This window comes from Galendromus occidentalis, unplaced genomic scaffold, assembly GCF_000255335.2.
Source record: "Galendromus occidentalis unplaced genomic scaffold, Mocc_1.1 scf7180000077480, whole genome shotgun sequence".
Taxonomy (NCBI): Eukaryota; Metazoa; Arthropoda; class Arachnida; order Mesostigmata; family Phytoseiidae; genus Galendromus; species Galendromus occidentalis.
The window spans coordinates 377,592-403,305 of NW_003805468.1; the positions used below are offsets into that span (position 1 = coordinate 377,592).

Here is a 25,714-nt window from a genome sequence, read left to right on the forward strand (position 1 = left end):
GCCCGCTCCTGCCTGGGCAGAGTACTAAGAATCTGAGCAAACGACTAATTCGACTTGCTCTTCCCCTTTCGAGTGGTGTTCGTTGCCGACCCACTGCCGTTGTAATCGAAAAATCGCTCACCGAAGAAACTGTCTCGGGCCTAATCCGGATGCCGTCTACAGATTCCTTCCAATTGGTTGCGGCGCTGCCGACGCTGCCTAAGCTCGAGCGCTCCAGCTGAAAACTAATTCCGCTGTGTCGCGACGCTGAGTTCCTCAGACGCTCAGCGGAACTTCGGAATTTCCTCTCGGAAGAAACTTCTAAGAATGAGATTGGAGAAACTCCTGAGAAAGATTCTCCCATATACACATGCACGGGTCTTGGTCTATTTTTTTAAGGACTCGTATGCCCCTCGTTCCCTCGCGGTTTCCGAAGCAGATGACGCTTCGGTATGTGTAGCATCCAGCGAGGCGGAGATGGGCGTCACCCTTAATGAACTCAATTGGGCGTCGATGGTGTTTCGGTGACGGGCCAAAGAGTTGAGCGAGACGGTCGTGAAGCTGCAAGGAGTGAATCAGCCGAGAAGTGGGGATGTAGGGAGTTTAGGCATATGATCTGGAGTTTCTTTTCACTTATCGCTCTAGCTCTCTGTCGCCGAGTCGTGAACCCAAATCAGCTGCTCTCTGCTTCAGGAAGCGAGGAGCTCGTAATAATGCCGCGCCTCACGGAGTCGCCCCATTTCGCCAGTTCACTCCAAGGATGGAGGATTCAAAAAAAGAAACCTCGGAAAATTATGCAAAGAAGGAGATATTCAAATGGCAATAATCAAAAAACGCTCAACCCTTCGTCACAGCGGAGGCAGACGGGCAGCCACAGCCAGAATATTTCATTCCATTAGCGACAAATATTCGCCTCGGACACTCTTTCGAGGCTTCGATATCTGACGCCGCCTCTCCACCTCCGGGCAGCTGCAAATTACTATTTTCAAAGTTGGCATATCCCCCCAGTTCGAGACTTCCCCTCGTTTCCCTCCCTTCCCCCCGATCAGCTCCGATTCATCTCTGAGAAAATCCAGAGACTCCATTCCTCCATCTCCCGAGGGCGCGACAAACATATACCGAGGATATATCAGGAAGCAAGCCCTGTCAACCCAAGGTGGAATCAGCGTCTCCTGAAATATCCTCGTTATCAGGATATCCCTCGATACGTCCAAGAAACAGCGGTCAAGTGAGTGGATTTTCGCTGCACCGCCGACCGATTGGCTCCGGACAAGCTGAGAGAAAGGTGCACGGCAATTCCCTGAATTTCAGATGAGAGAAATACGTTGTCAGGCACATGCGGACCACAGGGTCTCTCCGGAGCGACTCGACGTGTCCAGCCGGTTCCTGCCACGAACGACCCGCCGACAAATTCGTTGCATTTTGCTCTCTCCTGTGTTCCACTGTGTTTCTTTTCTGGTCGACGGAACACTATGTAGTCGCGGCGGCTTCGGTGCCAGTGCGTGCTATGCGAGAAGAAAAATCCAAATTGAAGCCAAATCGCTCGGTCGCACAGGCGGATTGGCTGCGATTCCGCGACCCGCTGCCCTCGTTCGGTTCTGCGCCGCGATCCCCTACGAAATGCCCCATCTGTTCCCCTCGCGACGTCCCAATCCGATTTTCTCACCGTCTCTCCGTCCAGCCCTAACAGTTCTGACCCCTGATCTGCCTGTCGCAAAAGCCTCTTCTCTCCTCGAGCTCCTTCACAGACGTTTTCCCGCTTCTCTCTACTCAACTGTTGCCACTCCGAGATTAAAGCCTGTTCGTGTTTTCGAGCTCTCGAACTGAGAGATATAGCGCTAGGGAGAGAAAAGCACCGAGAGAAAATTCGCTCAGATCAAGTTTGCCTTCCCGGAGGCAATGGGCCGCAAGTTTCGGGAAAAAAAAGTCAGAAGGTGCGGCGGGTCTTGATTCCCCGTTGCGTTCGAAGCGATCAGCCGCATCGGAGATGTGATTTTTTCGAGCTCGGGGGGAGCAGCCCCTCCCCGATTAGCGTCCATCCCTCCGATTTGCTGGGAGTTGCGATGCCATGACATCTGAGAGTACTAGACGTCGACTCGGAACCTCGCTCGTGTCCTTGTTTATCGATCTGCGAGGATTGGAGGCAAACTCTCTCTCTCTTCTCTCCTTCCGTGATGAGAGGCTCTGCGGCATGCGGTGCCGAATGTTTCGCAGCCGGAAAACTCTCGAGAGATGGAAATCCCTCGTTCCCCATTCGTCCCATCGGCTCGATGTCTCCTCGAAGCACGGACTTCCCACTGTGATAGCCGGATCAAGAGCCGGTCGAATTCGCAACACCCTCTCCTAAGAAAATGGCCAATCGCTTCCTCGCTTCGGCTTGCATGCAAGTCGTCGAAAATTCCTTTTGCATGTCGTTATTCTCAGCGTGCGATGTCGTTCTGATTTCCTCTTACGATTTCTTTCAAATCCACGCACAACGAGCAACTTGACCAGAGAATAAACGAGCCTGTCGACCACCCCACACACAGACGCACGCCTCGGACCGGCAAAAAGCACTTTGCTCACTCGTTTGTTTCCCTTCTCAACCCCCTGCGAGAAATTGCAATCTTGATGCCGGAACTGTCAGCAACACCACCAGTCGCTCGTTTGCATAGAACAAATACTTATTCTCACACTGTAAAAGGCTGGCCAGTTGACTCGCCAGAGGATGCTCGTGAGTACTCTCATGCGCTCGCGCTCTTCGTTTTTCGGCAGGATCTTTCCGCAGCTTCTCCCCCGGGGCAATGAACAATTGGGCCAGGGTGGTGCGCGTATCGAGCTTCAGCGAAGAACGTAGTCGCTTGAAAGTTGACGATAGCAATCCTCCCCGACTTTGAGATCCTCGTGAGACTCGGACCAGGAAATGGAAGTCGCCTCGATAGCGGAGAAACAGGAAAAAACGGTTCCATGTCCGGCTCTTGAGTGGAAGTAGGAACTCACCTAAATCAGTGTCCAGATAGCTTGCGATCCATGGTGAGTGAGCTTCACTACCTGGGCATGTCCGCGTGGCCTAATGGATAAGGCGTCTGACTTCGAATCAGAAGATTGCAGGTTCGAGTCCTGTCGCGGACGGAAGATTTTTGATGCTTTCCCATGGTTTTCACTTCTCTCTGTCATTTGCTCGGATACTCCGGAAACTAGCTTCGCTCGTAACCAGAAATTCTTTCGAAGTACGTACGTACGTTGGACTGACTCGAAAAGCTACGCTATCAGACGGAAGCGTGACTATGGTCGGGTCGGCACCACGATTGAGAGGGAGGAATAGCAAGAGACGAAATACCAACGAGCCGAGATTTTCCCCCGTCGGCTGCCGTCGTTTCAGTCGTTCAGTACCTCGCAGGCGTGGCTCGCATTAAAACATCGAAAGAACGTCATCGACACAAGAATCCGCGTGGACACGGAATTACGGGGACGCCGCGACCTCAAGCTCGGGTTCCGCTTGCCACTCTTTCAGAGCAGTATGATGCATTTGAAGAAAAAGGATTATCCCGAAAGCGATTCTTTTGGTGAACCTACTTTCAGTTCGGGCGAGGAACAAATTCACGCGGAAGCGAATATCGTGTGATTCGAGAGCTCTTCGGGAGGATTGCTAAGATCGATAAGCCGCTCGCTAACCTCTGCTAAAAGGTAGATCGTTGAATTTCCTCTGGGACAGACGGTGCGACGTCGCTCTCGTACATCGGGAACAGCGGCAGACACCGGTAGGGAGGTGAGGCGGACGTTCAAGTAAAGAGGAACTAGCAGATCCGACAGAGGAGATTCGGTCGAGGATAAGCGGGAGCGGGTTGAAAACATGGCACTTGAGTTGAGAACAGTTGGAAAATCGCTTCGCTTTTTCGTTCACTTCGAGCAGCGAACTCCCTCACGTGAAGAATAAATCTTTGTTGAAATAATGATACTGGTTAATTATAGACGCCTAAGCAGGATATCCCATTCCTTCCAACGCAAGCCATCGAGAAGAAGGAACGGGACAGTCGGCCGGCCCGCCGGCCGAGCGACCAATGAGTCGGTCTGCCAGCAGCAAGTCAGCTAGGGACACCGGCGGCGGGGACAGCACAGCCTCCTTCACCTGATCTCCACCTGTTAGCGCCGCCAGCAGCTACCAGCGGCAGCCAGTCGCTTGGGGACGAGAAGCAGCTGTCTGGAGGCCTCGCAGATGGAAAGCCGAACACAATTGAGATAGATTGCTCGCTGCTCTTTCTCCCTGAAACGAGCGACCGACCGACCGGGAATTTGGAAAGTCGACGAGCCGACACCGCTGTGCATCGGCCGCACTCACCATTAAGAGTTCAACCGAGCCCGCGTGAAGCACGCAGAGAATCAGTCCGAGAAAGAAAAAAATGGAAAGTCCTTCCAGATTTCTGCGACATCCGAGCTCTTGGGAAGTCCTGACGGAGATTCAAACCGCGAACTCCAGGAAGTCTCGCCTCGGTCGCCTCGAGTAATTATCATCGAATTATCACCGCGAAGATCGCTCGCCTAAAAACTGGAACTCATTCGGGAAGGCGCGCCGGGTAAGCATATGCCGTGCATCCCTCAAAGTTCAGTCCCTTGCGGTCGTACCCGGGGCAGGGCCATAAAACCGTCTGCCAATCCCTGAGACAAATGGAGAATCTGAAGTTCAGACAAGTTTGAAACTTCCCGAAACTATGGCTCCGGAGGGAGCTCTCAAAACATTTAGAGCTCCGACTCCGACTGATTGAAGTTATCGGAGACGGTGACGCGTGGAGAACTCCACTAGCAGACATGTCAGAGACGAATAACTCTCAACCGATTTTTGTCACAGTAAGAGCAGAGAAGTGGACTCGGCGTGTTCGCATGATGGTCCTGCTCCGCCGCGCTGCCGTATTTCGGCTCGGGGAAGTACGGTACTTCCGAATCGGGGCAAAAGAAGCATGAGCTGAGAGACGTGGAATCGAAATTCGGACGAGACACGAGACTTGCATGAAGTCATGTGGAGTGTTTCTCCTTCAAAACCCATGGTACTTTGCGAGGAATCTCACTCGTGTGAAGAGCCGGGGGTGGCGAGCTGGATGCTCGCTTAAAGGTGGCTCGGTGGCGATGCTTTCCGACGGGAGCCCTTCCACTCTCTCCGCATGTTTGTAAATAATGTCGTTCGCTGCCGCTGCTGCCGCCAAGACACAACCACCAAACGAATTACAACAGCACGCCGGTGTTTGTGTTGGTCGTCGAAATCGATATTCGCTGAAGGGAAAAGTGATCAAATTCTTCAGAACATGGCCAGTCTACCGTTGAATCCGAAACCCTTCCTGAACAGCTTTACGGGTGGGTGATATTAGAATTTTCGCTTGAGCCGCGGTGGTCCGACGGCTGATTCTCGTCAGACAGAAAAGACGCGCCTTTACTTGAACGAAATGTTTAGGATAAACTTCCCTCCTTGATGACTTGTCCTCGGTGATTCGTGACTTCTCGCCTAATTATTGAGCTCTTCAGGTAAACCGGTGATTGTCAAGCTCAAATGGGGTATGGAATACAAGGGATATCTGGTGTCTGTGGATGGTTACATGAACTTGCAATTAGCCAACACTGAAGAATTCATCGACGGAAGCTGCACCGGAAATCTCGGTGAAGTTCTTGTGAGGTAAGGAGCTAGGTCGTCTCACGTTATCATCCGCCGCTTACCAATTTTGCTGCGCGCGTTCGTTGCGGGGAGTGAGCTCGCAAGAATTGGTATCAGTATCCATCATGGCAATATATTCGACACCAATCTCGCCTCACTGGCATCGTTGTGATTTCGAAGGTTCGAGTCTGAGAGTTTCCTGTCTTCCAGATGCAACAACGTGCTCTACGTCCGGGGAGCCGAAGAGGAAGAGGAAGACGGCGAGATGAGGGAGTGAAATAATTCTTTCCCATCCAAAACCATGACGTCCCCTGATCTCTGGTTACCGAAGTTATGTGATCATTCTCGATTCCTTTATATTTTCACGGAAATAAACGATTATGGGTTGGTTGGTCGATCGAACAACGTCAGGTGGTTGTTCCTTGCATGTATTGGGATAAAGAATTCTGATTTTCGGCCAGTACCGGAATCAACTTCATTCTTTGGGACTAGTGTGATCCACATTCCTGATATTTCACACGGGCAACTTTTATTGAATTTATGACGCACTAACTTGCCAATCAAAACGATTTCAGCGGTCGTGGGTCCTCTTTTTAGCCTATTTCGCGACTTGTGCTTCTCAGTCATCTGGGATCGTCGCCGAGACGACCGAGAAAGTCCATTCATCAAGCAGATTATTTTCTTTCTACTCGTATCGTCTCTGAGCCGACTTCAGATTTGTGCGAACTACATACTTCATGGGCTCCTTTCAACGGCATGCGATATGTGACCATACTCACGCTGCTCTTCAGACAACGTGGCTTCGGGGGAAATTAGCATAACGATAACAAAACTGTGCTTGCCTAAGGGAAGATTCAAAGTGAGCTGAAGTCTATTGCTCGATACTTCAGGACCCAAGGAATATTTGAGCTTTTTCCTTCACGGGCATGCGCATCTATCTGAAGGCGGGAGTCTTCACAGCCGCTCGAAGAATTTGGGTCCGGTAGACTTCGGTGAAGAGATCATTGACAGGCTCGTTTTTCCGGAACGGATGCGTCGGGATTATCGCGACCGAAAAGCGTCAGATGCTCCCAGCCACGAAGTTTCCGGGGTTTCTCTGCTCCCCTGAGTTTCATTGGGAGTTCTGCCCCTGGGAACCTTTTCTGAAGGAATTGAAAGTCAATCCGGGACAGCGCTTCCGATGGCATTGGCTCCGGCTCTCTTGGCATAGTAGAGTTCACGGTTTGAAATTCTGCTGGAAGAGTAGGGCTCCGAAAACCAGGAGCTGGAGGTAGACGAGACGGAACATCGCCTCCTGGCAGACCAGAACGCTCGTTATCGCCAACAGGAAGATGAAATATCCAGTGGTGCGGTAGTAGTACCTGAAGCGAAGACATCATTGGGAGCAGATCGGATAAATCCCTCGATCTCGAGCATGGAGAATTGAGCTCGTCTCATCGCGCACGTCCCCGCACGAACCTGTTCGGATGCGGCACGTTCGATTGCAAGACGACGGTCGCACACAATATCGTCATCGGTGCCGAGTATAGGAAGGGATCGTTGGGTAGCGGCTGGAAGCTATTCCACCACACCAGGAGCGAGGGAATGTACATGGGCAAGCAGAGGATCTGCATCAACAACAAACTGCTCTGCAGCTTCCATCGAGAGCTGTACGCGGATGGGCCTTTCCTGTCCTCGAGGAATCGGTTCTGGCAGGCGAGCACCGACACCTGAAAGAGCCTCCGCGGTGAGATGATTCGCTTTTTCGGAGGAAAATCCAACCTGAGTCCGAAACGATAGGGAACCAACGGACCTGTATGAAATGTACAATAACGACCCCAACCAGGGCGATACCGCCGCCGGTTCCGAACGAGAGGGCGAGCATGCCCACCAGCGACGCAGTCAGGTAACGGGAAGTATGATTCTCATTGTATTGCGGTGCTGTATTCGGGTCTTCCCACGCGGAGCGCATTCTCTTCTTGACCCTGATGTATATTTCGGCGAAAGATCTGAGCAAGAGTTCGATGATTTTGGCCAGGAGCGAGATCAACCCGATCGCGAGCGAGTAAGTGAGTGCTCTTATGATTAAGGACTCCGTGTGCGAAATCTCCGCTTGTAGCCTCACGCGACCCAAATACGGCGCCAGCGGGGGCGGCACCGACGGCAGGAACGAGAGCGCTTCGAGAAGAGCAGGGATCAGCGTCAGCTGGGCAAAAGTCGCGCTCCTCTGAAACGAGTCCCCGAAACCAAAACAAAGACCCAGCTTGCCCAGATCGGCCAGTTGACGCGTGATGACAACGAGCACAAAGGCGAAACAGTATGCCAGAACTCCTTCGCCGTGGTAGCGCAGTATTTGACTGAGCGAGGTCTTCAAATCATAGCGGAGGAAGACCTCATATGAGCAATCGGGATCGAAGTAGAACTCAAGCGTGCTGTTATGATCGTCCTTGAAAGCCGGCGTACTGAACAGTTTCAATGTGAACTCCGTCCACGATTGGCCAACGCCGGCAACCGGGAAGAAACGCTCCTCGTTCGACCAGTCCGTGCGGAACCGTGCGTGGGTTTGCTCGGTTGTACCGTCCAGACACAAATTTGTGTGGATACGGATGGAGTAGGCCTGAAAGATTACGGGAAATTCCTGAATTTGTGAAATTCCGCAATTCCTCTCACATCAGGAAACCAGTTCAGATCAATCATGATCGTCATGTTGAATAACGAATCAGCGTTCACTTGCCTGCCACATGTGTTGGAAGTTCTTGAAATCCAGCCGCTGGTAGATAGCGCGATCAGCGAGATGGATCGAGAGAACATTGACTTCGGAGAAAAATCCCCTCAAGAAGGAATACGTGTCAAAGGAATGACTTCTCTTCTGTGGGTCGTAGCGCTCGCCGAGGATGACCACGTTCGTCAGGAGAGCAGGTACGTTTACGACGAGCGACTGATAATTCTTCTCGGTGAGTTCGTTCGAAGATACGTGGTACACGCGACCCGACGCAGAGGCTACGCTTCCAAACATCGCGTCGCTCACTTCTCTCGAGGGCGGGAAGAGATGATTCCTCCTCGATATGTCGACACCGATTCGACAGCTGGCGATTTTCGCCCCGCTATCGCTCTCCGTACAACCGAAGAGCCAATCATCGTTTTTCAAGCCGTAGGCAAGGAAGGTTATCTGGGTATTTTTGTACATCGGAACGTAGAGCGACACGGCAGACACGGTTTTTTGTTTGGCGAAACGCCACGTAGCTTCGAACATTTCCAGCCACTTTCGACCTTTTTGGAATTCGGTGAATCGGGCGAGTCTCGGCAGGTGCTGAAGCGACGTGTGTTCGGCGAATTTCCTGATGAAGTGATAATGGAGAATTTTCAGGATGCGATCCCTTGTCTGAATGACCTCCGAAACATCCGTCAGAGCCCGAGAGAGGACAAGTTGGAGCTGTTTGCACCAAACGATGCAGGCATGATCTGCGGAAGCCCAACAGTGTGGGACTGACTCCGATAGGACCTTCAGATTCTGTGGGGAATCCCCGAGGTTCGATCGGACCTACAAACGAAAGAACACTCGATAATCATTCCGCGCTTTCGCAGCTCTCGGCCTCACACCGTATAGCCTCATCTCTTATATTGCTCCCCTCTATGACTGAGGACGGAATGGAGGAGGGGAAAAAAACGAGGAGGAAAAAAACGGATGACTCGCTCACCTGCAAGTCTCTCTCACCACCCATGACGCTGAGGACCGGTGGGAGGACGTGTCCGACTTGATCCCATAGCCCTGTAACCCGCTCGTAGAATTCCCACAATCCCCGATCTAAATAAATCACAGGTCTCCTCGTCGGAGAGGCTAACTCGATATGTAGAGCCACGGTGGACACATCAAAGTCCGGTTGCAGATAGAGACTCCGTGCCACGATACCTCCCATCGAGTGTCCGATGAGGATGACGCGTAAGGGTCGGTCGGGATTCGACCTTTCCCAAAGCTTCGAAATCATTTTCAGACATTCATTGAGATAGTCAGCCTGTCGCGTGAGAAGACCTCCGTACAAAGCCGACAGTTCCTGGATAAAAGTAATGCTCCTCAGCATAGATCCCGAAATCATTAGTATTAGCGATGTGTACTTCCTAGAGAAGAGGAGTCCCAGACTCCTGACCAGGGAATAGAGGGAGGCGGGCCGGGGAGTTCGAACTTCCAAATGAGCAAATCGATAGAGGAATCTTCCAAATTCTTACCCCGGCGAAGTCAACTGTGTAGACGGAGTAGATCGTCTCGTAGTTGTGCATCATTTCGGATTTCAATTTCAGAATCGAGGCCAGAGATCGGACTTGACCTCGGTTCCCAGCGCTGCCGTGCACGAATATCAGCGGGATTCCAGCCGGGGGATCTTCAACAGGATCGTATGGCGCGCCGCTGGAAAAGTTGTCAAAAAATTTCTCAAGCTGTTCGAGACTTCTTTGAATTGATCAAGGCGATGCTTGTGAAAGGAATTTCGACGATCAGAGAGTCTATGCGATTGATTCGGAGCACGCAGGGTGACGGACCGGAAGTGATCGTCGAATTGTCCGTGCTGAATGAGTGGTTCGAGTCATGCTCCCATACTCACAGAGACCGCGGATCAATCGATCTATTTATTTCAGCTCTGAAGATAATTGAACCACATGCTTGGATTGAATCATGCATCGTGACCGGGGAACTTCCATGCTCCGAAACGAAGCGGGATGGAGGCCTATATGGGAAATCTACATCCGTCGAGCCACTCACCCTTCGCCATAGAGGTAGAGATTGTAGCGTGGGAACTTCTTCGACACATTCGCCGGCATATGCACAGGCTGAAGAAGAGAATGAATATCCTTTCGAATATCTTTTGAATTCAGGAAGCGATCGGGACGGATTGGAATCTCCTATCATTAAGCATTTATTGAGCGGGAAATGCGGAGAAGGGGGACTCACGTAATACTGTGGAACCGATGGCATATACGTCATGTGACACCGATTGTACGGAAGATCGAGAACATGTCGAAAGAAGATAAGGCTGCAGATCACAGCGAAAGATCCGACTAGAGTTCCCGTCGAGACCGCCATCACCGAGCCTGGGCTTTATGAGCACGACCTCAATCCTGAAGGGGGAGAACCGCGCTCTTCAATTGTCCTCCGTGAGAATCTCAGTAGCAAATCTTCACGCTTGAAGACAGCGACCGCGCGACCGCGAGTTTGATACCGCACAGCCGGCGTCCCCTGCTACGATGAAGGTATCTCGTGGCCTACTATCATGGGATCATGGGGATCTCAATCCTTCATTTATCTCTTCGATACCTACTTCATTATGGCACCCCATTCTAGAGCTCAGCGGACTCATGAGATTTATTCGAGTAGCCTACGCAGAAATCGAGAGTTCCAAGAGCTACAGCGTGCGAAGAAAACTGTCACGGAAGCGACTGCAATAATATTGTAATCATCGTCGACTGCTCGTGTAAGTGCCATAACGGCATGTTTTCCACGGAGCGAAGTCAGGTTCGTTTACCGGTCGGCACGGTTTCCGCGCGAGCTCAGCCTCAGACTCACCATGGATTATTGAGAACTTGGCATGCAGGTACCGAGATCTATCCCCTGAATTCCGCATCGAACACATCCGAATCACAGAGCCGCTCACATCTGACTGATCGGGACCCGCTACGCTCAGCTGACCGCGAGAACCAGTCGTCGTGTTTGACAATCTCCCAACCTTCCATGCGTCGGCTTCGCTATACACAGAAGCTTCGATGATAGAACCTCGAATCAGAGGCGCCGCCGAGAGCTCTCTCTCGTCGTCTCCATCGGCGCGGTGTTCGAGATCATCCGATGCGTGCGGACGGGTCCCCCTTTCGCAAGCTAATCGTCAACAAAAATTCCGTGGAGGACCATCGCTACGGGGACTTTTTGTCGATCAGCATCGAGCTTGTGGTAGCATCCTACCCCCGGCATAAATTAATGCTCATCGCCTGGAATGGAAGACCGTCAATGTCGGCATCGCTCAACGCGTCTCGGATCGGGCTATCGTCTGGAAAATGTGGCCTGATTCCCGTACTCTCTCTCTGTATATCGGGAGGGTTTTCAGAGTGGGAATTCGATCAGGCGATCGATCCTCCCTGGGCGACCGTGACGCCATAACGGATCCTTCACCGACCCTGTCAAGCAAGTGATCTACGAGAGCTGCTAGTCTTCGAAGGCGCAGGGGAAATCGAGCGCATTGCTTAGAGAGTCTTTCCCTTGAGAGAGGTTCTAGAAGACATTGTATGAATCAATATCGGAATATCATCCATCAGCGGATACCCACACACCACTCGACACCTCGTCGACAATCAAAAAGTCTCATGAGAAACATGTTCTTGGGATTTGGGCTAGGGTTCTAGAGAATATTCGACTGGGGTCAGCTTCGTCTGTAAGTCCTGGGCCCATTGACGTAAGCATGACTTTATCTGATCTTTCTTTGAAGATCGGTTCGAGGGCGTAATTTCGGAATGAATGCGAAGAATGTCGATTCAGACTTTTATTCGAATCGCATCAGAAAGATCCTGTAACCTATAAGTTGATCCGATGGAAAGCTGTTTCATTTTTCTCCCTAGAATCGTCAACGTGACCCGTTAGCTGTCAGCTCTCGATGAGCGACAGGAGACAGAGAAACTTGGGATTTTCAGCGCGTTCGGAGCGCTTTCCCAAGTGTCTGCGTAGACTGATTCAGAATTTATTGTGCATCTAGTATCCCATCAGATGTCCTCAAATACTGTACACGAGTCCGTACTGGACCGAGCTGCCTTCTATACTTTCTCGGACTCACCACGGGGATCTAACGATGGGGAAACCCGTGTTATTTCTGTTCTTGTCCATCTATTTCATGAAATGTACAGGAGTATACACAATCTCATCGGTCGAGGTCAGACTAATCTATCACTGGTTGTGGTCCACCATCTTGGCATGAGCTGATCCGTCGAGAAGCTCCTCGTCTACAGCGATGGATTCCTTGAGAAACTTCGCTGCGTGCTCGAGAGGGGATAAATGTTTCGATCACTTTAAATCAGAAAACGAGGTGAGGTTCCGATGTGCGAGCCGCAGGAATCGCAACGGTTCAAGGATGGCAGATTCATTGAGCATCAGGACTGTCACGAATGGGTTTCGGCTTCCCGAGCGCAGTCCACACGAAGGCTTTGCAACCTTTCCTCTCGTCGAAGAGAATAGGCTTGTCCCGAGCGAGATAGTAATCCGACGGCGCATGGCACTCAAAACTCATAGATCTCAGGTCTCGAGGGAAATCTTCTTCCGGACCTGCGATTCGAGGAAGAAAAACGAGATTCACAGTACCGATCAAGATCATTTCCGATGCAGATGAAACATGGGCACCTAGTACTACTCAACCATACCGAGCACAAAAGTGGCAGGATCGAAGGAGCCGTCGCTCGGACTCCGTTCTGTCGGGATGAGCCACGATATTGTGGCACTCGTTTGACCAAATTGATCAACGAGGAATGTCCGTAGTTGAGCATAATATATTTCCGAATCATCGCCAAGCATGGAGACCACGTCTCCTCTCTGCAACGACAAAAGTATTTTGCGTGAATATCCCCGCCGTTTGTCGTTATTTCATCCGGTCTGAGCCACAAGTTCAGCAGGAGCTCCTCGGGAAAGCGGGATGATACTGTTTCGGGGAGGTTGGGGGGGACTTCGTCCCGATCGTTGCTATGCCTTCCGGCCAGGCTCGAGTGTAAGACGGTATGCGCGGATTTGCGACCTCAATGGAAATACCGGAAGATCCTCACCTGGAGATAGCTGCCTTTGTGTCTGATATAATTTGACGTGATGAAATGCGATACAGCAGGGGTCGTTTTCATGGGTGCGCTCTTCTTGAAGGTTAGAGATCGGCGATTCTTGGTGGCGCTCTTCACATACTTCGCTGTCTTTAGGCGAGTTGCTTTGCGCAGCTGCAACGGAAAGGATCGTGGTACGAAAGAAGTTCCCCCGAGCTCTCAGGAAAGGAAATCTCATTATGCGTCGCGGGAGTCAGCTCCCTGCCACGCAACACACGAGCACGGATGGTACCAACAACCAGCGGCGGATTCACGACTTTGCCGCTCCCAGGCCTAATCAGGAGTGCCGCCCTGAAGCAACCCATCTGGGAATGAATCCCGGTTCTTCCCGGCGCTTGCTTCAAGTTTTTAAGATTTCTTCTCTACTCCACAAAAAGCCCAAGGATCCGTAGACTTAGAAATCGTCTTCACTTATTCAGTTCATCCCAGAAAACCAAAAGAAAATCCTTCTCAAAATAAGTTGATCGGGCATCCCAGAAATTATGTCTCGCTGTTCGGTATTGAGATAGCTCCTCGCCCTTAATCGCGAATAAGAGTCGACGTCCTCGTCTCGGTCTCGAATGATTTCACTGAGTGAGTTGCCGAGGATTACACAAGATCCAACCAGGATTTCGCCGCCTCCCGAAAACTGCCGCCCCAGTCTATAGCCTACTAAGCCTACTGGGTAAATCCGCCACTGCCTACAACATAGGTCAAACTTGGGATTAGGACTCAGGTACCTAATTGAAACTGACTAAGACTCAGAAATCCTACCTCTCTTTTCCGAGGACTCGGGGCTTTCGGAGCGGCGTCATCTTGATCCGCGAGGTCTTCTGCTTCTTCGTTGTGATCGCTCCCGCTGGGTGTTGTCGGCGGATCACTGCCGGCCTGTGAGGTGGACGCGAGGAACTTTTTCATTAGATATTTCATTCAAGTCGACTGAGCAGCTTTTTCTCTCGGAGAGTTCTAGCTTCATCATCGACATGATGTACATATGATTCTGATAGCGATTTTGGAACAGACCTGCGACAGCTCTTCATCGCCATCTTCTTTCGTTTCTAGTTCACTTGCAGCTTGACATTCCACGCATATCAGATCTCCACTGGTCGTCGTTCTCCAGAACAAGGACTCCAGAACGTGACATTTGCTGCATTCGATCGTTCTCTTGATGCATTTCACCTAGGAACACGCATGTTGCTATCAAAAACACATGTCTCATTTTATGGAATCCTCAAACTCCCCCGTCAAACGTAGAGGGTGATCGATATGGATTCACGAATCTAAGGCCAGGACGATAGGTTTCATATTAGAAACTTGCTGGGTCGAGCTTCCCGCCAGGGAGGCGGAGGAACTAGCGCAGATCGCTATGGGCTCCCTAATAGATCACAGTTCAGCTGTCATGGAAATACTCATAATTCAACCTAAGGCACGCGCTTTACTTACCGACACTTGCTCCGCGAAATTCTCAGCCTGGCACCCTTGAGCCTCAAGTTCCTCCTGCTCCTCAGTTTTCGTTGGAGGATCATGGTCTCCGAGGCATTCTCCGGGAGAGTCCCGACTCTCTGCGCCAGGCAGAAAGTCTTTTCCTTCAATGACTATCAATGGAGCTGCGGGTTTCACTATCTCGTTCTCCCCGGCGATCTCGTCAGGTTTTTCGTCACTAGAACGCCTCGAGCAGATCTGTACTGAGTCGGATTCGCATGCGATATCCTCGGTCGTGGTTTCCAGAGTGGATTCAGTTTTCACATTATCGGCGTTCGACGTCGCTGCTTCGGGCTCTGCGATAGGCTCCTCCATCGCTAGTGCGAATTCCTTCTAACTCAGGAAGTACTTCACTTCATTGCCGCATCAGGACATCCAGAGCTTCCCGAGTAAGCCAGGATCTCGCCGCCCTGAATCGTTCGAGCTGTGAGTCGACTCTGGTCCAGTGATTTAGACACAGAATTCTTTTTCTCTGGCGCTCTCACCTCGAGCACGGATGGATGCATGCCGATGGCATTCCATCGGGAGCGGGCGGTCTTCGTTGGGTGATTTTTGTCAAAACTCTCAAGCTGCTCCCACTGATGCCAAGACAAAAGATTCTCTGATAATTTCCAGGTCGTATCTTACTGAGAAATTTTGGTGAATCTGATAAATCAAAGGGTCCGGCTCTGTGGGGAAGACCGAGCCCAAGGCGAATCGTCAATCTATTCTCGCCACGATCGCATCGAGTATTCATCTGCGCCACCTCCTGGAGGGATTCCAAAGCAGGAACCCCTTCCGTTCTCGGAGTGCTGAGCCGTCCAGCATGGGCATACGAGTAATGTAGTTTACGGTCACAACCATATCCAAGAAACTGGAAAGGCGGGCAGACAGCCTTCGGCTCTGCTATCAGCTCAGGTTTAATCAGCTCTCCTTCGCTCGCTTCTACTTGGTCTCCATCCTTCCCCTTTTGAAACTCCCCATTCCTTTTCTGGCATCCGTTCTTCAGGAGGACCGCGACATTCGCGAGCCAAGCGACTGCCGATGAACATGAGATTCCTCGCTCATATCCTACGCCTTCTTCTACTGATCTGTTTTCTGCAGGTCGCCCTTGCGAAGCAGTGCGGTCACCTGAATCAGGTAAGCCAACAGATTCGCCTCTTCTCCAGGGTGTCATCAACGGAATATGCCTTAGATTTCACTCTTCAGTGGGAAGCCCGACGTGTTCCGTGACCAGAACCTTGTTTCAGGCATGTGATGGCGTCAAGATCAAGTGTTGCACGGGACATGTGTGTCACAACAAGAAGTGCATCTGAAAGCTCGTCCCGGTACTCAGACCACGACACCTGCACGGGTTCGAGTGTCCGGACACGCTTACGATCGGACACTCGAAGCGGGCATGCTTGTTAGATCCTCTCCCGCAGGTGGAATCGGCTGAGAAATCGTCAGCTCCTGAAGCATGAACACTTTCTTTCGTATAAAAGGCCTTCATATCTCAATCTTCAGCTTCACTCACGGCTTATCAATTTCGAGAGGCGGGTAATGACGACAACCCTCTGAAACAATCTAGTCTTCATCACGGGCGTTTTATTTGGTTGGACAGTTCTAACAAAAGCGCTTTATTCCGATGGATTTGCACGAGGGATGGAGCTTACAATTATTTTACAGGGTCGTACCTCATCGTATATGGCTCATCGAGTTGTCTTCTCCTTCGCGCGGCTCTTTTCCATTTTACAATTATTCGCACTTGTCTCTTGTATCTCTCACTCTATCGTTCCGTCAATCAATCAGTTAGTCTCACTTGCGAACACTTCCGCGATCGTCCCCGATTCACCGAACGGAGTTGTACGGGACGATCCCTAGTGATTTGATATTCGATCTCACGTGTCAACAGGTCAGATATATACCTATGTTAGAATGGCCGCTTCTCAGGTCGGACAGAACGTTTTGTTCAATGACGCCATCGCGAGCGGCCACGAAACCGGTCCGAGCACGATAATGTCTTTAAGGCGCTGTTTCAAGTCGAGGAAATATTTTTTGAACTCGAGACCGCATCCGGTGCTCAGTCTGAAGTCGACAAGAACCGAACCATTCATGTCGAGGACGTTCGCCTTGAATACGAGCCTTTGCCGACGCTTGTCATGCAACGTCACGGTGAATTCCAAGCCGTTGACTTTGTAGTTGAAAGATAATTTGTTCAAGATCTCCTTGAGCTTGTTGCAAGTTTCTTCCGCGGACGTCTCCACGAAGAACCTCGTCATGCGCTTGACCAACCGCTGTATCGGATTCTGCGTGGTCTGCGTCGTTCCACCGCTCAACTGCGAGTTCAGCAGGATATCGTCCAAGCAGGCTGGTTGTGAAAGACACGAAATGTACGGCTTCGGTTGATTCTCGGCCGGCAGATCAGGTTCGACCGTGACTTGGCGTATGAACTCTGGCTGCGATAAACAGAACTGCTCCATGTAGTTCCTGTTCGGCGCGGCTCCGATCTCGATGCAGCTTCGTTTCCGAGAGCTCGCGCCATCCTCGAAGTTGTGTACAACTCTCGACGCTCCCGCACCCTTGAAATTCTTCAGGAACCACGGATGCAGTTTGATCTGTGATACAGTGTACCGTCGATCCACCCGCGGACTCAGCATCCTCCGCAGAAGAGACAGAGCCACAGTGTCGATTTTCCGCCATGGGGAAACGTAGTCCTGAGGGGAGAGCGATAAGGGATGAGCTCGGAATCATAGGGACACACCGAAATTCTCTCCTGAAGGTGTCTTGCTCCGATGTTTCCGAGATGCTCAGAATTGCCTACCTTTCCTTCTTTCCAGTCCACATATTCGGCACATTTAGCAGCCGGTTTGTCCCAGGGCAGCTCCCCCGCGAGCAAAGTGACTAAGATCACTCCGCAGCTCCAGATATCTGCCGGTTGTGCGCTATACTTCTTGACGAGTACCTGAATCGGAACCGGGATCTTCCTCTTAGTCCTTTGAGCTAGATGGTACGCTCGTACCACAGCGAGATCTTTGCCATAGTCTTATTTGGTCTCCCCGTAAGAATTTCCGGAAAGGAAATTAGTCAGCTGGCGGATATCTCGGTCAACACGTTATCGCCCCCGATAGAATCTCTACCCAACGAACCTCTGGAGCTATATATGGGAGAGTGCCGCATCTCTTATCCAACAATCTTTCTTGTCCCTTGTGCCGGAAGATTGTCGCAAAACCGAAATCCGATATTTTGAGGTTGTCGTTCGCATCTAGCAGAAGATTCTCGGGTTTGAGATCTCTGTGAGCGATTCCTCGGGTGTGCAGATACTCCTGGAAATTAATTCATTCGCTTGATTTCGATTTCGAAGACGGTCCCGTGCTCATGCTATTCCTGATGTCTGCACATGTGCGCCGAATCTACCGTCATGAAGAACACAGGCCACGCCTTCTGAGTACACCTACCATTCCAGCGATGAGCTGTTGGAAGTATCTCTGAGCTTGAGCCGGATCCATGCCGATGTCCGGCTCTATCCTGTCGAATAGCTCCCCGCCAGCGGCGTATTCGAGGAATATGTATTGGAACTTGTCATCTTTCCGATGGCCGAAACACTTCAATATGTTTTCATGGTTCAACAGTTTGTGGATTCCGATTTCTTTACGAATTTCGCTAATTGCTGTGAGGTGAATCCTGAGGTCGACGAGTTTGACGGCGACAGCTTCCGAAGTTTTTCGATTGACGAGCAATTTCACCTGAGGGACCATAAGGCGATTTATTGAGGTACTTGTTCGGGATGTCGGTACATGTCGGCTCTTCAAATCGCCAGCGAGAGTCGAAGGCATCCGAATCGAATTTCGATACTCACCTCACCGAAAGCTCCCTCCCCCAAAACTTGGACGATATCCCAGCCCTCTACGAACTCCATTTCACAAGTCTGCGGATGTATTCGTTTTTTTAAACTTATTCTCTAAAATCGTCGAAGACAGTAACCTCAGGGAGCATGCACACGGATGAATGGTTTCCATGGCCCGAAATTCCAGGAATGCAAATCCGTTTCGATATTAATGCGGAACTACTCGAGGAGAATGGCATCGCGAGGCTCAGAACGCTCCGAAATATATCTGAGGCAGGATTCCCGAAGCGATCGAGAGTCGACAACTCCGCCAAAAAGCCACCCCTCGAGCTACGGTGCTCGAAGTCCGACATCTTGTACTCGAACGTAAACTGCAGGTCTCCCTCGAAGACATCGAGGAGCAACGGAAGGTCCCGATGGCACCATCGCAATCTAATGGTTGGCGGATCGGATGACGCTCAGCTGACCCTGACACCGGTAATGGCAAAGCGAGAGGTTTCTTCCGGAGGCGAAACTGTGGTGTAGGTCTTGCATAGACAAGTTCCGCGGCTCCGGATAGCGCCCTCAACAAAACAAACTCACGGGAATGGATTCCGAAAGCGGAACAATCTATGAGCTCACGATTGCGTACATGAGGGAAATCGGAACGAACCTCACGGGCGGGAACCCAGGAAGATAAACATCGTCTAACAAAATATAAAGATGATCATTCGCATCAGGAAGAGTTCCTGAGCCCGCCTATTTTCGCGGCACAACACAGTCGGCGGCCAATATTGTTGCCTTCTGCTGCTGTGTTTTCTCTCTTGACGACGACGACTCAACCTTCCAAAACATCGAATGATCTTGCCTACCAAAAAGAGGATTTCCTCAAATACTGCCCGCCATCTTTGATGACTCGGGCTTTTATCGATTTTCGAAGGATTCCACGGAATTCAGCCGAGGGGAATAGGCTCGCAGCCTCGCAGAGAGATGGGAACTTGATCCTCTGGCGCTTCGAGAGGGATTTGAGAGCTATCATGAGTTTCCACAAATTGTTTCTGCTCATCCGTGAACTTCCAGAGGGGCTCTGCGATCAGCGCTCTCTGGCGGAACTCTTGGCAGATCATCGTTTCACGAATTCATTAGAGAGTGTGTTTTGCTCCAGGCTTGGTGTTTCCTCTCGGACGAGACGACGCACTCACCGAGCCAGTAAAACACTCCTCCACCGTAAGTCTCTTCCCTGCTATGCTCCGACTGAGGTGACGTTGCATGTATTGCTCACAGAAATCTGCTATCAGCTCTTCACGATGACGGGAAGGCTTAGGCTTTCGACACACCGGTGTCGTGCCAGAGTCTGGCAGGAAGACCCTGCGAGTCGATCTCCGCTCTCCCGTAGCTGCGCTAGAAATTATTCGGTTCCTTCGCCTCAAAAGTCCCATACCCTATGGAATGGTGATTTCTGGTTGGCAGAGCTAAGTAAGAGACAAGGTTGGCCAAGCTCCGTAAAAGCTCCGGGGACTCTCGTCCCGGTCGCTTTAGCTCTCACGATGCTCTAGTCTTCTGTGGCGGGCCGTCCGGGTCTGGAAACATTCGGATTCGGCTCCTCTGAATTGCGAAATATCTTCTTGCGCATATAAATATTTCCTCCGCACTCCTCAACACACAGAAATCGCCATCAGCATTCCTTCTTGGTTCTATGGGGAGCTTTCTCACATTTCTCACGTTTCTCTGCGACGTACGTCCGATAAGTGAGTTTGCGAATGGATTTGCTGTATCGACCCGCATTCTGAGAGACCTCCAATGCGACTAGGGGATGAAAGTCGGCCGAGACTCACGAGTTATTCGGCTGGAAATCTCTGTTTGAAGATTCTGGCTCCGATGGAAACGCTGGGTACTCGAGCGTTGGAGTGCGGTCATCATGAGGTCCCGCTGGGGCTCCCCACCTATTGATTATACTCTCATCGTGCTCGAGGGGATAAGTTCCCCGTGGGACGTCAGCTGCCCCAAAATCCTTGGCTTAAAATCTGAGTAATTGGGTCCAATTCCTTACAGGCTTCAAGAAAGCGGATCCTGATTAGTTAGAGATCTCGTAGAAACCTTCGTCATGAGCTCTTCAGAAGAAGTATCTTGGATATCATGGTTCTGTGGTCTCCGAGGCAACGAGTTCTTCTGCGAGTGTGATGAGGATTACATCCAGGACAAATTCAACCTCACTGGTCTCAATGAGCAGGTGTGGATCGTATACTTGGGCTTCGCGATCAGAGCTATCGATGGATATTTGCGCGATGTTCGTCCCTCTCACTGCTCCCTGTTCCATCGCAGGTACCTCACTACCGACAGGCGTTAGATATGATCCTGGATCTGGAGGCAGACGATGATATCGATGACAATCCCAATCAAAATGACCTAATTGAACAAGCGGCGGAGATGCTCTACGGCCTCATACACGCTCGTTACATCCTCACCAACAGGTTGGGCCCTACTCATAGCTTTCTGAGGATAGATCTTGAGCGTGAACGTGATCTCATGAGGATATCTGTTGTTCCAGGGGTATCGCTCAAATGCTTGAGAAGTACCAAAACGGAGACTTTGGCTACTGTCCACGTGTATATTGCGAGAACCAATCGCTGCTTCCAATCGGTGAGGAAACAAAGCCTCTCTTTCCATGAGCCATATATCCTAGAGGTTCATGGAAATCCCTCGTTGAAGTCATTAAAAGTTCTCCTGACCGGGAGTTCCGCATTGATTCCAATCGTAGTTAAGCGGAATACCTAACTTCATGGATAGCGACTCCATGAAAATCTTATCCCGTTCGATTTGATCAAGATTCGACTGCGTGCCCATTTGAACTCGATTTTGTCGACGCGCAACCTGTAAACTTCCTTGCTGCTTTGAAAGTCTGTTGGTGATCTCTGAGTTGTTTGAGGATGCGAAAACTGTTGGTTCACAACTTTATTCTTGAGAATGATCACTTTCTACCTTTTCGCCTCGCTCGCGCGACTCGTCACTTATCGGTTCCCTTTTTTCGACTGACTGCTCGATTGTTTACATTCTCCGGATTTGAATTACTGGCGCGCGTGTTGTCTCCTATCACAATTAATACCTTGACTGAACTCTAATATTCTATATCAGACACAACCCTCCATTATATCTGCTCATTGTTTTTGGCGGTCATCATTTTCTCGATATACAAGAGCCCCCAGTATTGTGATGAAAAGGGAACTCTCGTGGCGCGGAGGGAACCCAGCCATCGAATACCCTCCAGATGGCGGAATATCGGTGATTTTGATGCTGACCGGATTCTCTCGTTTCCACAGGTCTTAGTGATGTACCCGGAGAAGCTATGGTACAGCTGTACTGTCCGAAATGCATGGATGTCTACAATCCGAAGAGCACGCGACATCACCATTGCGACGGCGCTTATTTCGGAACTGGCTTTCCCCACATGCTGTTCATGGTCCACCCTGAATGTCGGCCTAAGCAGCCTGTAAAGCAGTTCGTGCCCCGGCTCTACGGCTTCAAAATCCATCCGCTAGCTTATCAAATTCAGGGCAACTCGGGGAATACGTTCAAAGCGCCAGGACGCTCGCTTGTCATCAATCCGGGAAAACGTTGATGCGTTGATTCTCCGTTGTCTGTCCTTGATCTATGTATATCGACTGGCCAATTTATCTGGGAACAAGTACGGGAGATTGTTGAAGTTACTGACGAGTTCGGGCGGGAGAAAACGCCTCGTGGCACTCGGACGGGAGGTGCGTTTACTATGGACTCTCATTTTAGATTGCATGTAAATTCGAGAATTAGGCAAACGAATGGAATCAAATGTTGAGAAGTCGCGACGGTGGCCGTATTCCGCTCAGCTGGAAGGGAGAACGATATCACGACCACGACGAAATCATGATGTACTATTATCACAGTGGAGGGAGAACAAGAAGCTGTCTAGGCGCCGTGTAGCCGACGGGAGGAATAGATTCCGGTGATTGCGTTCGACACCTTCGAATACTTCGCCTGCGAGCCCTATGAAACCCGCCGACCGGAAGCCCACGTTCGGGAATCGGTCTAGGGGAATGGTGGTGCAGTCTAGTTGAACAATTCGAGGGGAAGAGGAATAAAGACCGTTTCGTGAATTTTGTTGAATAATCATAGGCATAAATGTAAAAAGTATGAGCGATAAGCGTTTGCCACACACCGAGGGAGAGCAGAGCTCTCCGGAGAGAGATAATAAACTGATTGATGCGAATCGTAAATTGTCACCCTCGCTGCTCGCGTAAAGAAGGCGGGGAAAGAATCCATGGACGACTGGTCCTCATCCTGGCCGGTTAGGTGCGCAGGTTAAGGAGACGAAACTCGAGCTGGAGCCCTTAGCTTCTCGTAAACGCGTCGACGCCCGTGATGATGGGGCTACTGTAGATACAGTGGAGGTTTTCTCAGAGCTCAGGATGGTGGATTCGTCGCCGTCGACTGATTCGCGATCCTGAGAAGACGGACCCCACCGAAGGGCAGGGGAGGGCGAATGGGGATTCCCTTGCCGACCATACGATCGATTAGAATCAATAACTCCAATTGTAAGATGAAACTTGCCAACGAGAACTGTGAACTTCCCGGGGCGGAGAATGAGAGCTCAAGAGAGAGGATCCTTTTGACTTCCTTGTTCCCTTAGTCTCGAAGCGACCGTCCGTCAGTATTGGGATATGCAACCGTATTTATCCGGGACTAGAAATCTGCCTACGGATAGTTAAAGTCTCAGGCTCCCCCTACTCAGGCTCAGTGTCCGACGAACGGATTTTCCTCGAATGAAATCTGAAATGCCAATCCGCGCCTTCCTCATTGGGCCTCCAATCCGCCCAATCCGAGATGAACTCCAATCCACGCATTCAAAATTACGCACCAGATTCCCGTCGTTTGAAAATCCCCCTTGATACCCTCCAAAATCGACGGTGCGGGTCGCGGATCATCTTGGCATATCATGGTCCCCTCGACTCGAAGCACAGCAAATTCGAAAAATTCTGCTGAGGGATTCCGATCTCACCGAATATTTTGATTACAGAATTCTGATCCCAGCGGCGTCAGAATCGAGACCACTCCACTCGCAGCGGATAGGAGTTCATGTGCGTGGCGGTTGTTTCACGGTCAACGATTGGAGGCATATAGGATGTTCATGTCAAGGAGCTCTCCTCTTGCTGCTGACGAGTAAACATTCTTTTTTGAAAATGACAATCGCCTGGTTTGACATGCTTTTCTGAAAGTTTCCGAGCCCCGGAGCAACCCCGAGTCGTTTTTCCCTGCTGTCCTGCACTTCATACCCCTTTCCTGCAGGCTCCGAAACCCGGAAAAAACACCATTTACATTGAAATCCGGGATATTTTTCTCGGATTGTGATGGAAATGTCATTTCCCCAGGTTCCGAGGCCCGGAAAGACCCATTCCCATTGATATCCGAGCAAAACATCCCGGATTTCGATGTAAATGGTGTTTTTTCCGGGTTTCGGAGCCTGCAGGGAAGGGGTATGAAATGCGGGACAGCAGGGAAAAACGACTCGGGGTTGCTCCGGGGCTCGGAAACTTTCAGAAAAGCATGTCGAACCTGGTGATTGTCATTTTCAAAAAAGAATGTTTACTTGTGAGACCAATCACCTCTCTTGATCCCCGGGCGGAATTCTAGGGGGAGTCCCCTCCGGAATTCCCGCATCCGTGGACACTTATTGGACATCGCATTCTCGAGGCTTCGAATCCTCTCAAAGCGAATTATTTCCAAAGGGTGTGGCACAGGATCTCACAGAGACCTGTAATTTTGTGTAGCGTCGGATTCCAGGATCATAGCCGCGGCATAGTCCACGGCTATGAATCGAAATCTGATCGCAGGTCCGGTCTCGGGAACTATTGCGATATTGAATGCTTGCGTCGCTGAGAGGAAGAGAGCTTCGCAGCAGGAAGTCTGCGATATTCGGGATACCTTTCCCCTCTAGCGTCTGAGGCGAAACAGAAACGATTTTCCGCGTCGGTCTTCGAGTACCTGTTTCGGTTAGGACACTCGCAGAGTCCAGGGAGTGTCGAATGCTACCGATATGATTCGGCTCCACCGATCCCGGCGTGGTCGCTCGGGTTCAGATTCTCGAATCCAACTAAGTTCTCATCCGGAATAAGGGACGCTCTGATGCTGCGAGGGCTCCGGGAAGGCCTTGCGAGTAGGTTCGAGACCACCAGTCCTGGGGTTGGAACGAAACCTTGATCGAACACATTCCGCGGCTATCTGCCTCCTCATGGAAGTCAAATGGACATGGTTCCCGCTCTGACTGAGATACGAGGCATGAAGAACTCCGGTATTGAAGTCACGTGCGAATCTCAGAGTTTAGAGCATCAGGCAGTTCTCATCCGTTTTACACGGCATCATATGCGGACCGGCTTTCGTTGCATTCGTCTTTGAGTTTCCCACTCGACCAGGAGCTGCGCTGTCGACGTTGTCCCGTCTGTTCAATGTATCTCCGGATGATCTTGTGGAAGATGAGCCGGTCGCGTCCAAGGCTACACCCTCGGTCCAAAATGATGCCCATCGATCGAAAAAATCCTCCGAGTCATCGGGTAGGGTCGATAGATCACTCCTTACTAACTCGCACTCATTCAATCATCCGGAACCCTTCGATAAAGGTTCGTGCGGATCTACCCCCGAGGAGAACTCTTCAAGCCCGCTCAAGAGGAGAGACCGCCCGCGAACCTTATGATCAGATCTCGCCATTGGCGCTTGGTCCGGCGGGCTACGACTCCGTCAGATCGAAGTGAAAGAGATTTTAAAGGGGAAAAGTTCGATTCGAGCAAGATATTTTCGACCCAAGAGTCTGCCGCTCGCACAAAGATTCGGATTTCTACACTGGCCCAATATTCGACATGGTTTCTCCGGGCTGCAAACATCATTCCCTCCACCTTGAACAGGAACGGGGACCAGGCAGTTCCCGAAGCAGGATTCGATATCAAAATCCTCAGGAATCATGCATTAGAGTAGCCGAATTATCTGAGTGACGTCTCGATCGAGTAGAGAGTTCCCACGATTTCGTCTCGGATACAAGG

General features: G+C 50.8%; 5 protein-coding genes, 1 long non-coding RNA gene and 1 other non-coding gene across 7 annotated transcripts; 4 read left to right on the forward strand and 3 right to left on the reverse strand.

Moving 5' to 3' along the window:
- Positions 1-3,017: 3,017 nt before the first annotated feature.
- Positions 3,018-3,090, forward strand: TRNAR-UCG (transfer RNA arginine (anticodon UCG)). Its single transcript has one exon. It is a non-coding gene; the product is annotated as a tRNA-Arg (tRNA).
- Positions 3,091-5,132: 2,042 nt separating this feature from the next.
- SmF (small ribonucleoprotein particle protein SmF) lies at positions 5,133-5,940 on the forward strand. Its single transcript, XM_003745223.1, has 3 exons — positions 5,133-5,304; positions 5,473-5,620; positions 5,810-5,940. The coding sequence occupies exons 1-3, from the start codon at positions 5,256-5,258 to the stop codon at positions 5,874-5,876; spliced, it is 264 nt and encodes an 87-aa protein (XP_003745271.1). The 5' UTR covers positions 5,133-5,255; the 3' UTR covers positions 5,877-5,940.
- An 875-nt stretch (positions 5,941-6,815) lies between these two features.
- PGAP1 (GPI inositol-deacylase) lies at positions 6,816-10,652 on the reverse strand. Its single transcript, XM_029112035.1, is given in 8 exon segments — positions 6,816-6,960; positions 7,058-7,308; positions 7,392-8,195; positions 8,313-9,119; positions 9,277-9,630; positions 9,803-9,980; positions 10,314-10,399; positions 10,521-10,652. Coding segments are annotated over 8 exon segments (2,757 nt in total).
- Positions 10,653-12,632: 1,980 nt separating this feature from the next.
- LOC100902997 (GATA zinc finger domain-containing protein 1) lies at positions 12,633-15,302 on the reverse strand. The gene is made up of 6 exons (XM_003745269.2): positions 14,831-15,302; positions 14,411-14,566; positions 14,162-14,275; positions 13,361-13,522; positions 12,965-13,133; positions 12,633-12,869 (listed from the first exon to the last, which is right to left on the reverse strand). The coding sequence occupies exons 1-6, from the start codon at positions 15,182-15,184 to the stop codon at positions 12,688-12,690; spliced, it is 1,137 nt and encodes a 378-aa protein (XP_003745317.1). The 5' UTR covers positions 15,185-15,302; the 3' UTR covers positions 12,633-12,687.
- Positions 15,303-15,854: 552 nt separating this feature from the next.
- Positions 15,855-16,419, forward strand: LOC100908094 (uncharacterized). The gene is made up of 2 exons (XR_145553.2): positions 15,855-15,988; positions 16,099-16,419. It is a non-coding gene; the product is annotated as an uncharacterized LOC100908094 (long non-coding RNA).
- On the reverse strand, positions 16,412-18,758 carry grp (serine/threonine-protein kinase grp). Its single transcript, XM_003745270.2, has 5 exons — positions 18,687-18,758; positions 18,286-18,573; positions 17,977-18,153; positions 17,652-17,792; positions 16,412-17,544 (listed from the first exon to the last, which is right to left on the reverse strand). The coding sequence occupies exons 1-5, from the start codon at positions 18,744-18,746 to the stop codon at positions 16,777-16,779; spliced, it is 1,434 nt and encodes a 477-aa protein (XP_003745318.1). The 5' UTR covers positions 18,747-18,758; the 3' UTR covers positions 16,412-16,776.
- Positions 18,759-19,770: 1,012 nt separating this feature from the next.
- LOC100908233 (casein kinase II subunit beta) lies at positions 19,771-22,900 on the forward strand. The gene is made up of 5 exons (XM_003745224.2): positions 19,771-19,880; positions 20,706-20,883; positions 20,976-21,124; positions 21,202-21,293; positions 21,971-22,900. Exons 2-5 carry the CDS (start codon positions 20,758-20,760, stop codon positions 22,267-22,269), a joined length of 666 nt encoding a protein of 221 aa, XP_003745272.1. The 5' UTR covers positions 19,771-19,880; positions 20,706-20,757; the 3' UTR covers positions 22,270-22,900.
- The last annotated feature ends 2,814 nt before the right edge of the window (positions 22,901-25,714 follow it).

Bases quoted from the DNA above. Each gene is read 5' to 3' on its own strand.
- SmF (XM_003745223.1), top strand. From the start codon at position 5,256: ATGGCCAGTCTACCGTTGAATCCGAAACCCTTCCTGAACAGCTTTACG. The intron at 5,305-5,472 runs GTGGGTGATATT...TGAGCTCTTCAG, and splicing joins CTTCCTGAACAGCTTTACGG to GTAAACCGGTGATTGTCAAG. The intron at 5,621-5,809 runs GTAAGGAGCTAG...CCTGTCTTCCAG, and splicing joins CTCGGTGAAGTTCTTGTGAG to ATGCAACAACGTGCTCTACG.
- LOC100902997 (XM_003745269.2), bottom strand. From the start codon at position 15,184: ATGGAGGAGCCTATCGCAGAGCCCGAAGCAGCGACGTCGAACGCCGAT. The intron at 14,567-14,830 runs GTAAGTAAAGCG...GCGTGTTCCTAG, and splicing joins ATTTCGCGGAGCAAGTGTCG to GTGAAATGCATCAAGAGAAC. The intron at 14,276-14,410 runs GTCTGTTCCAAA...TCCACCTCACAG, and splicing joins GCGATGAAGAGCTGTCGCAG to GCCGGCAGTGATCCGCCGAC.
- grp (XM_003745270.2), bottom strand. From the start codon at position 18,746: ATGGAGTTCGTAGAGGGCTGGGATATCGTCCAAGTTTTGGGGGAGGGA. The intron at 17,793-17,976 runs GTTCGTTGGGTA...GTTCCGATTCAG, and splicing joins TCCCATATATAGCTCCAGAG to GTACTCGTCAAGAAGTATAG. The intron at 17,545-17,651 runs GTAGGCAATTCT...CTCTCCCCTCAG, and splicing joins TGGACTGGAAAGAAGGAAAG to GACTACGTTTCCCCATGGCG.
- LOC100908233 (XM_003745224.2), top strand. From the start codon at position 20,758: ATGAGCTCTTCAGAAGAAGTATCTTGGATATCATGGTTCTGTGGTCTC. The intron at 20,884-20,975 runs GTGTGGATCGTA...GTTCCATCGCAG, and splicing joins TCACTGGTCTCAATGAGCAG to GTACCTCACTACCGACAGGC. The intron at 21,294-21,970 runs GTGAGGAAACAA...TCGTTTCCACAG, and splicing joins CCAATCGCTGCTTCCAATCG to GTCTTAGTGATGTACCCGGA.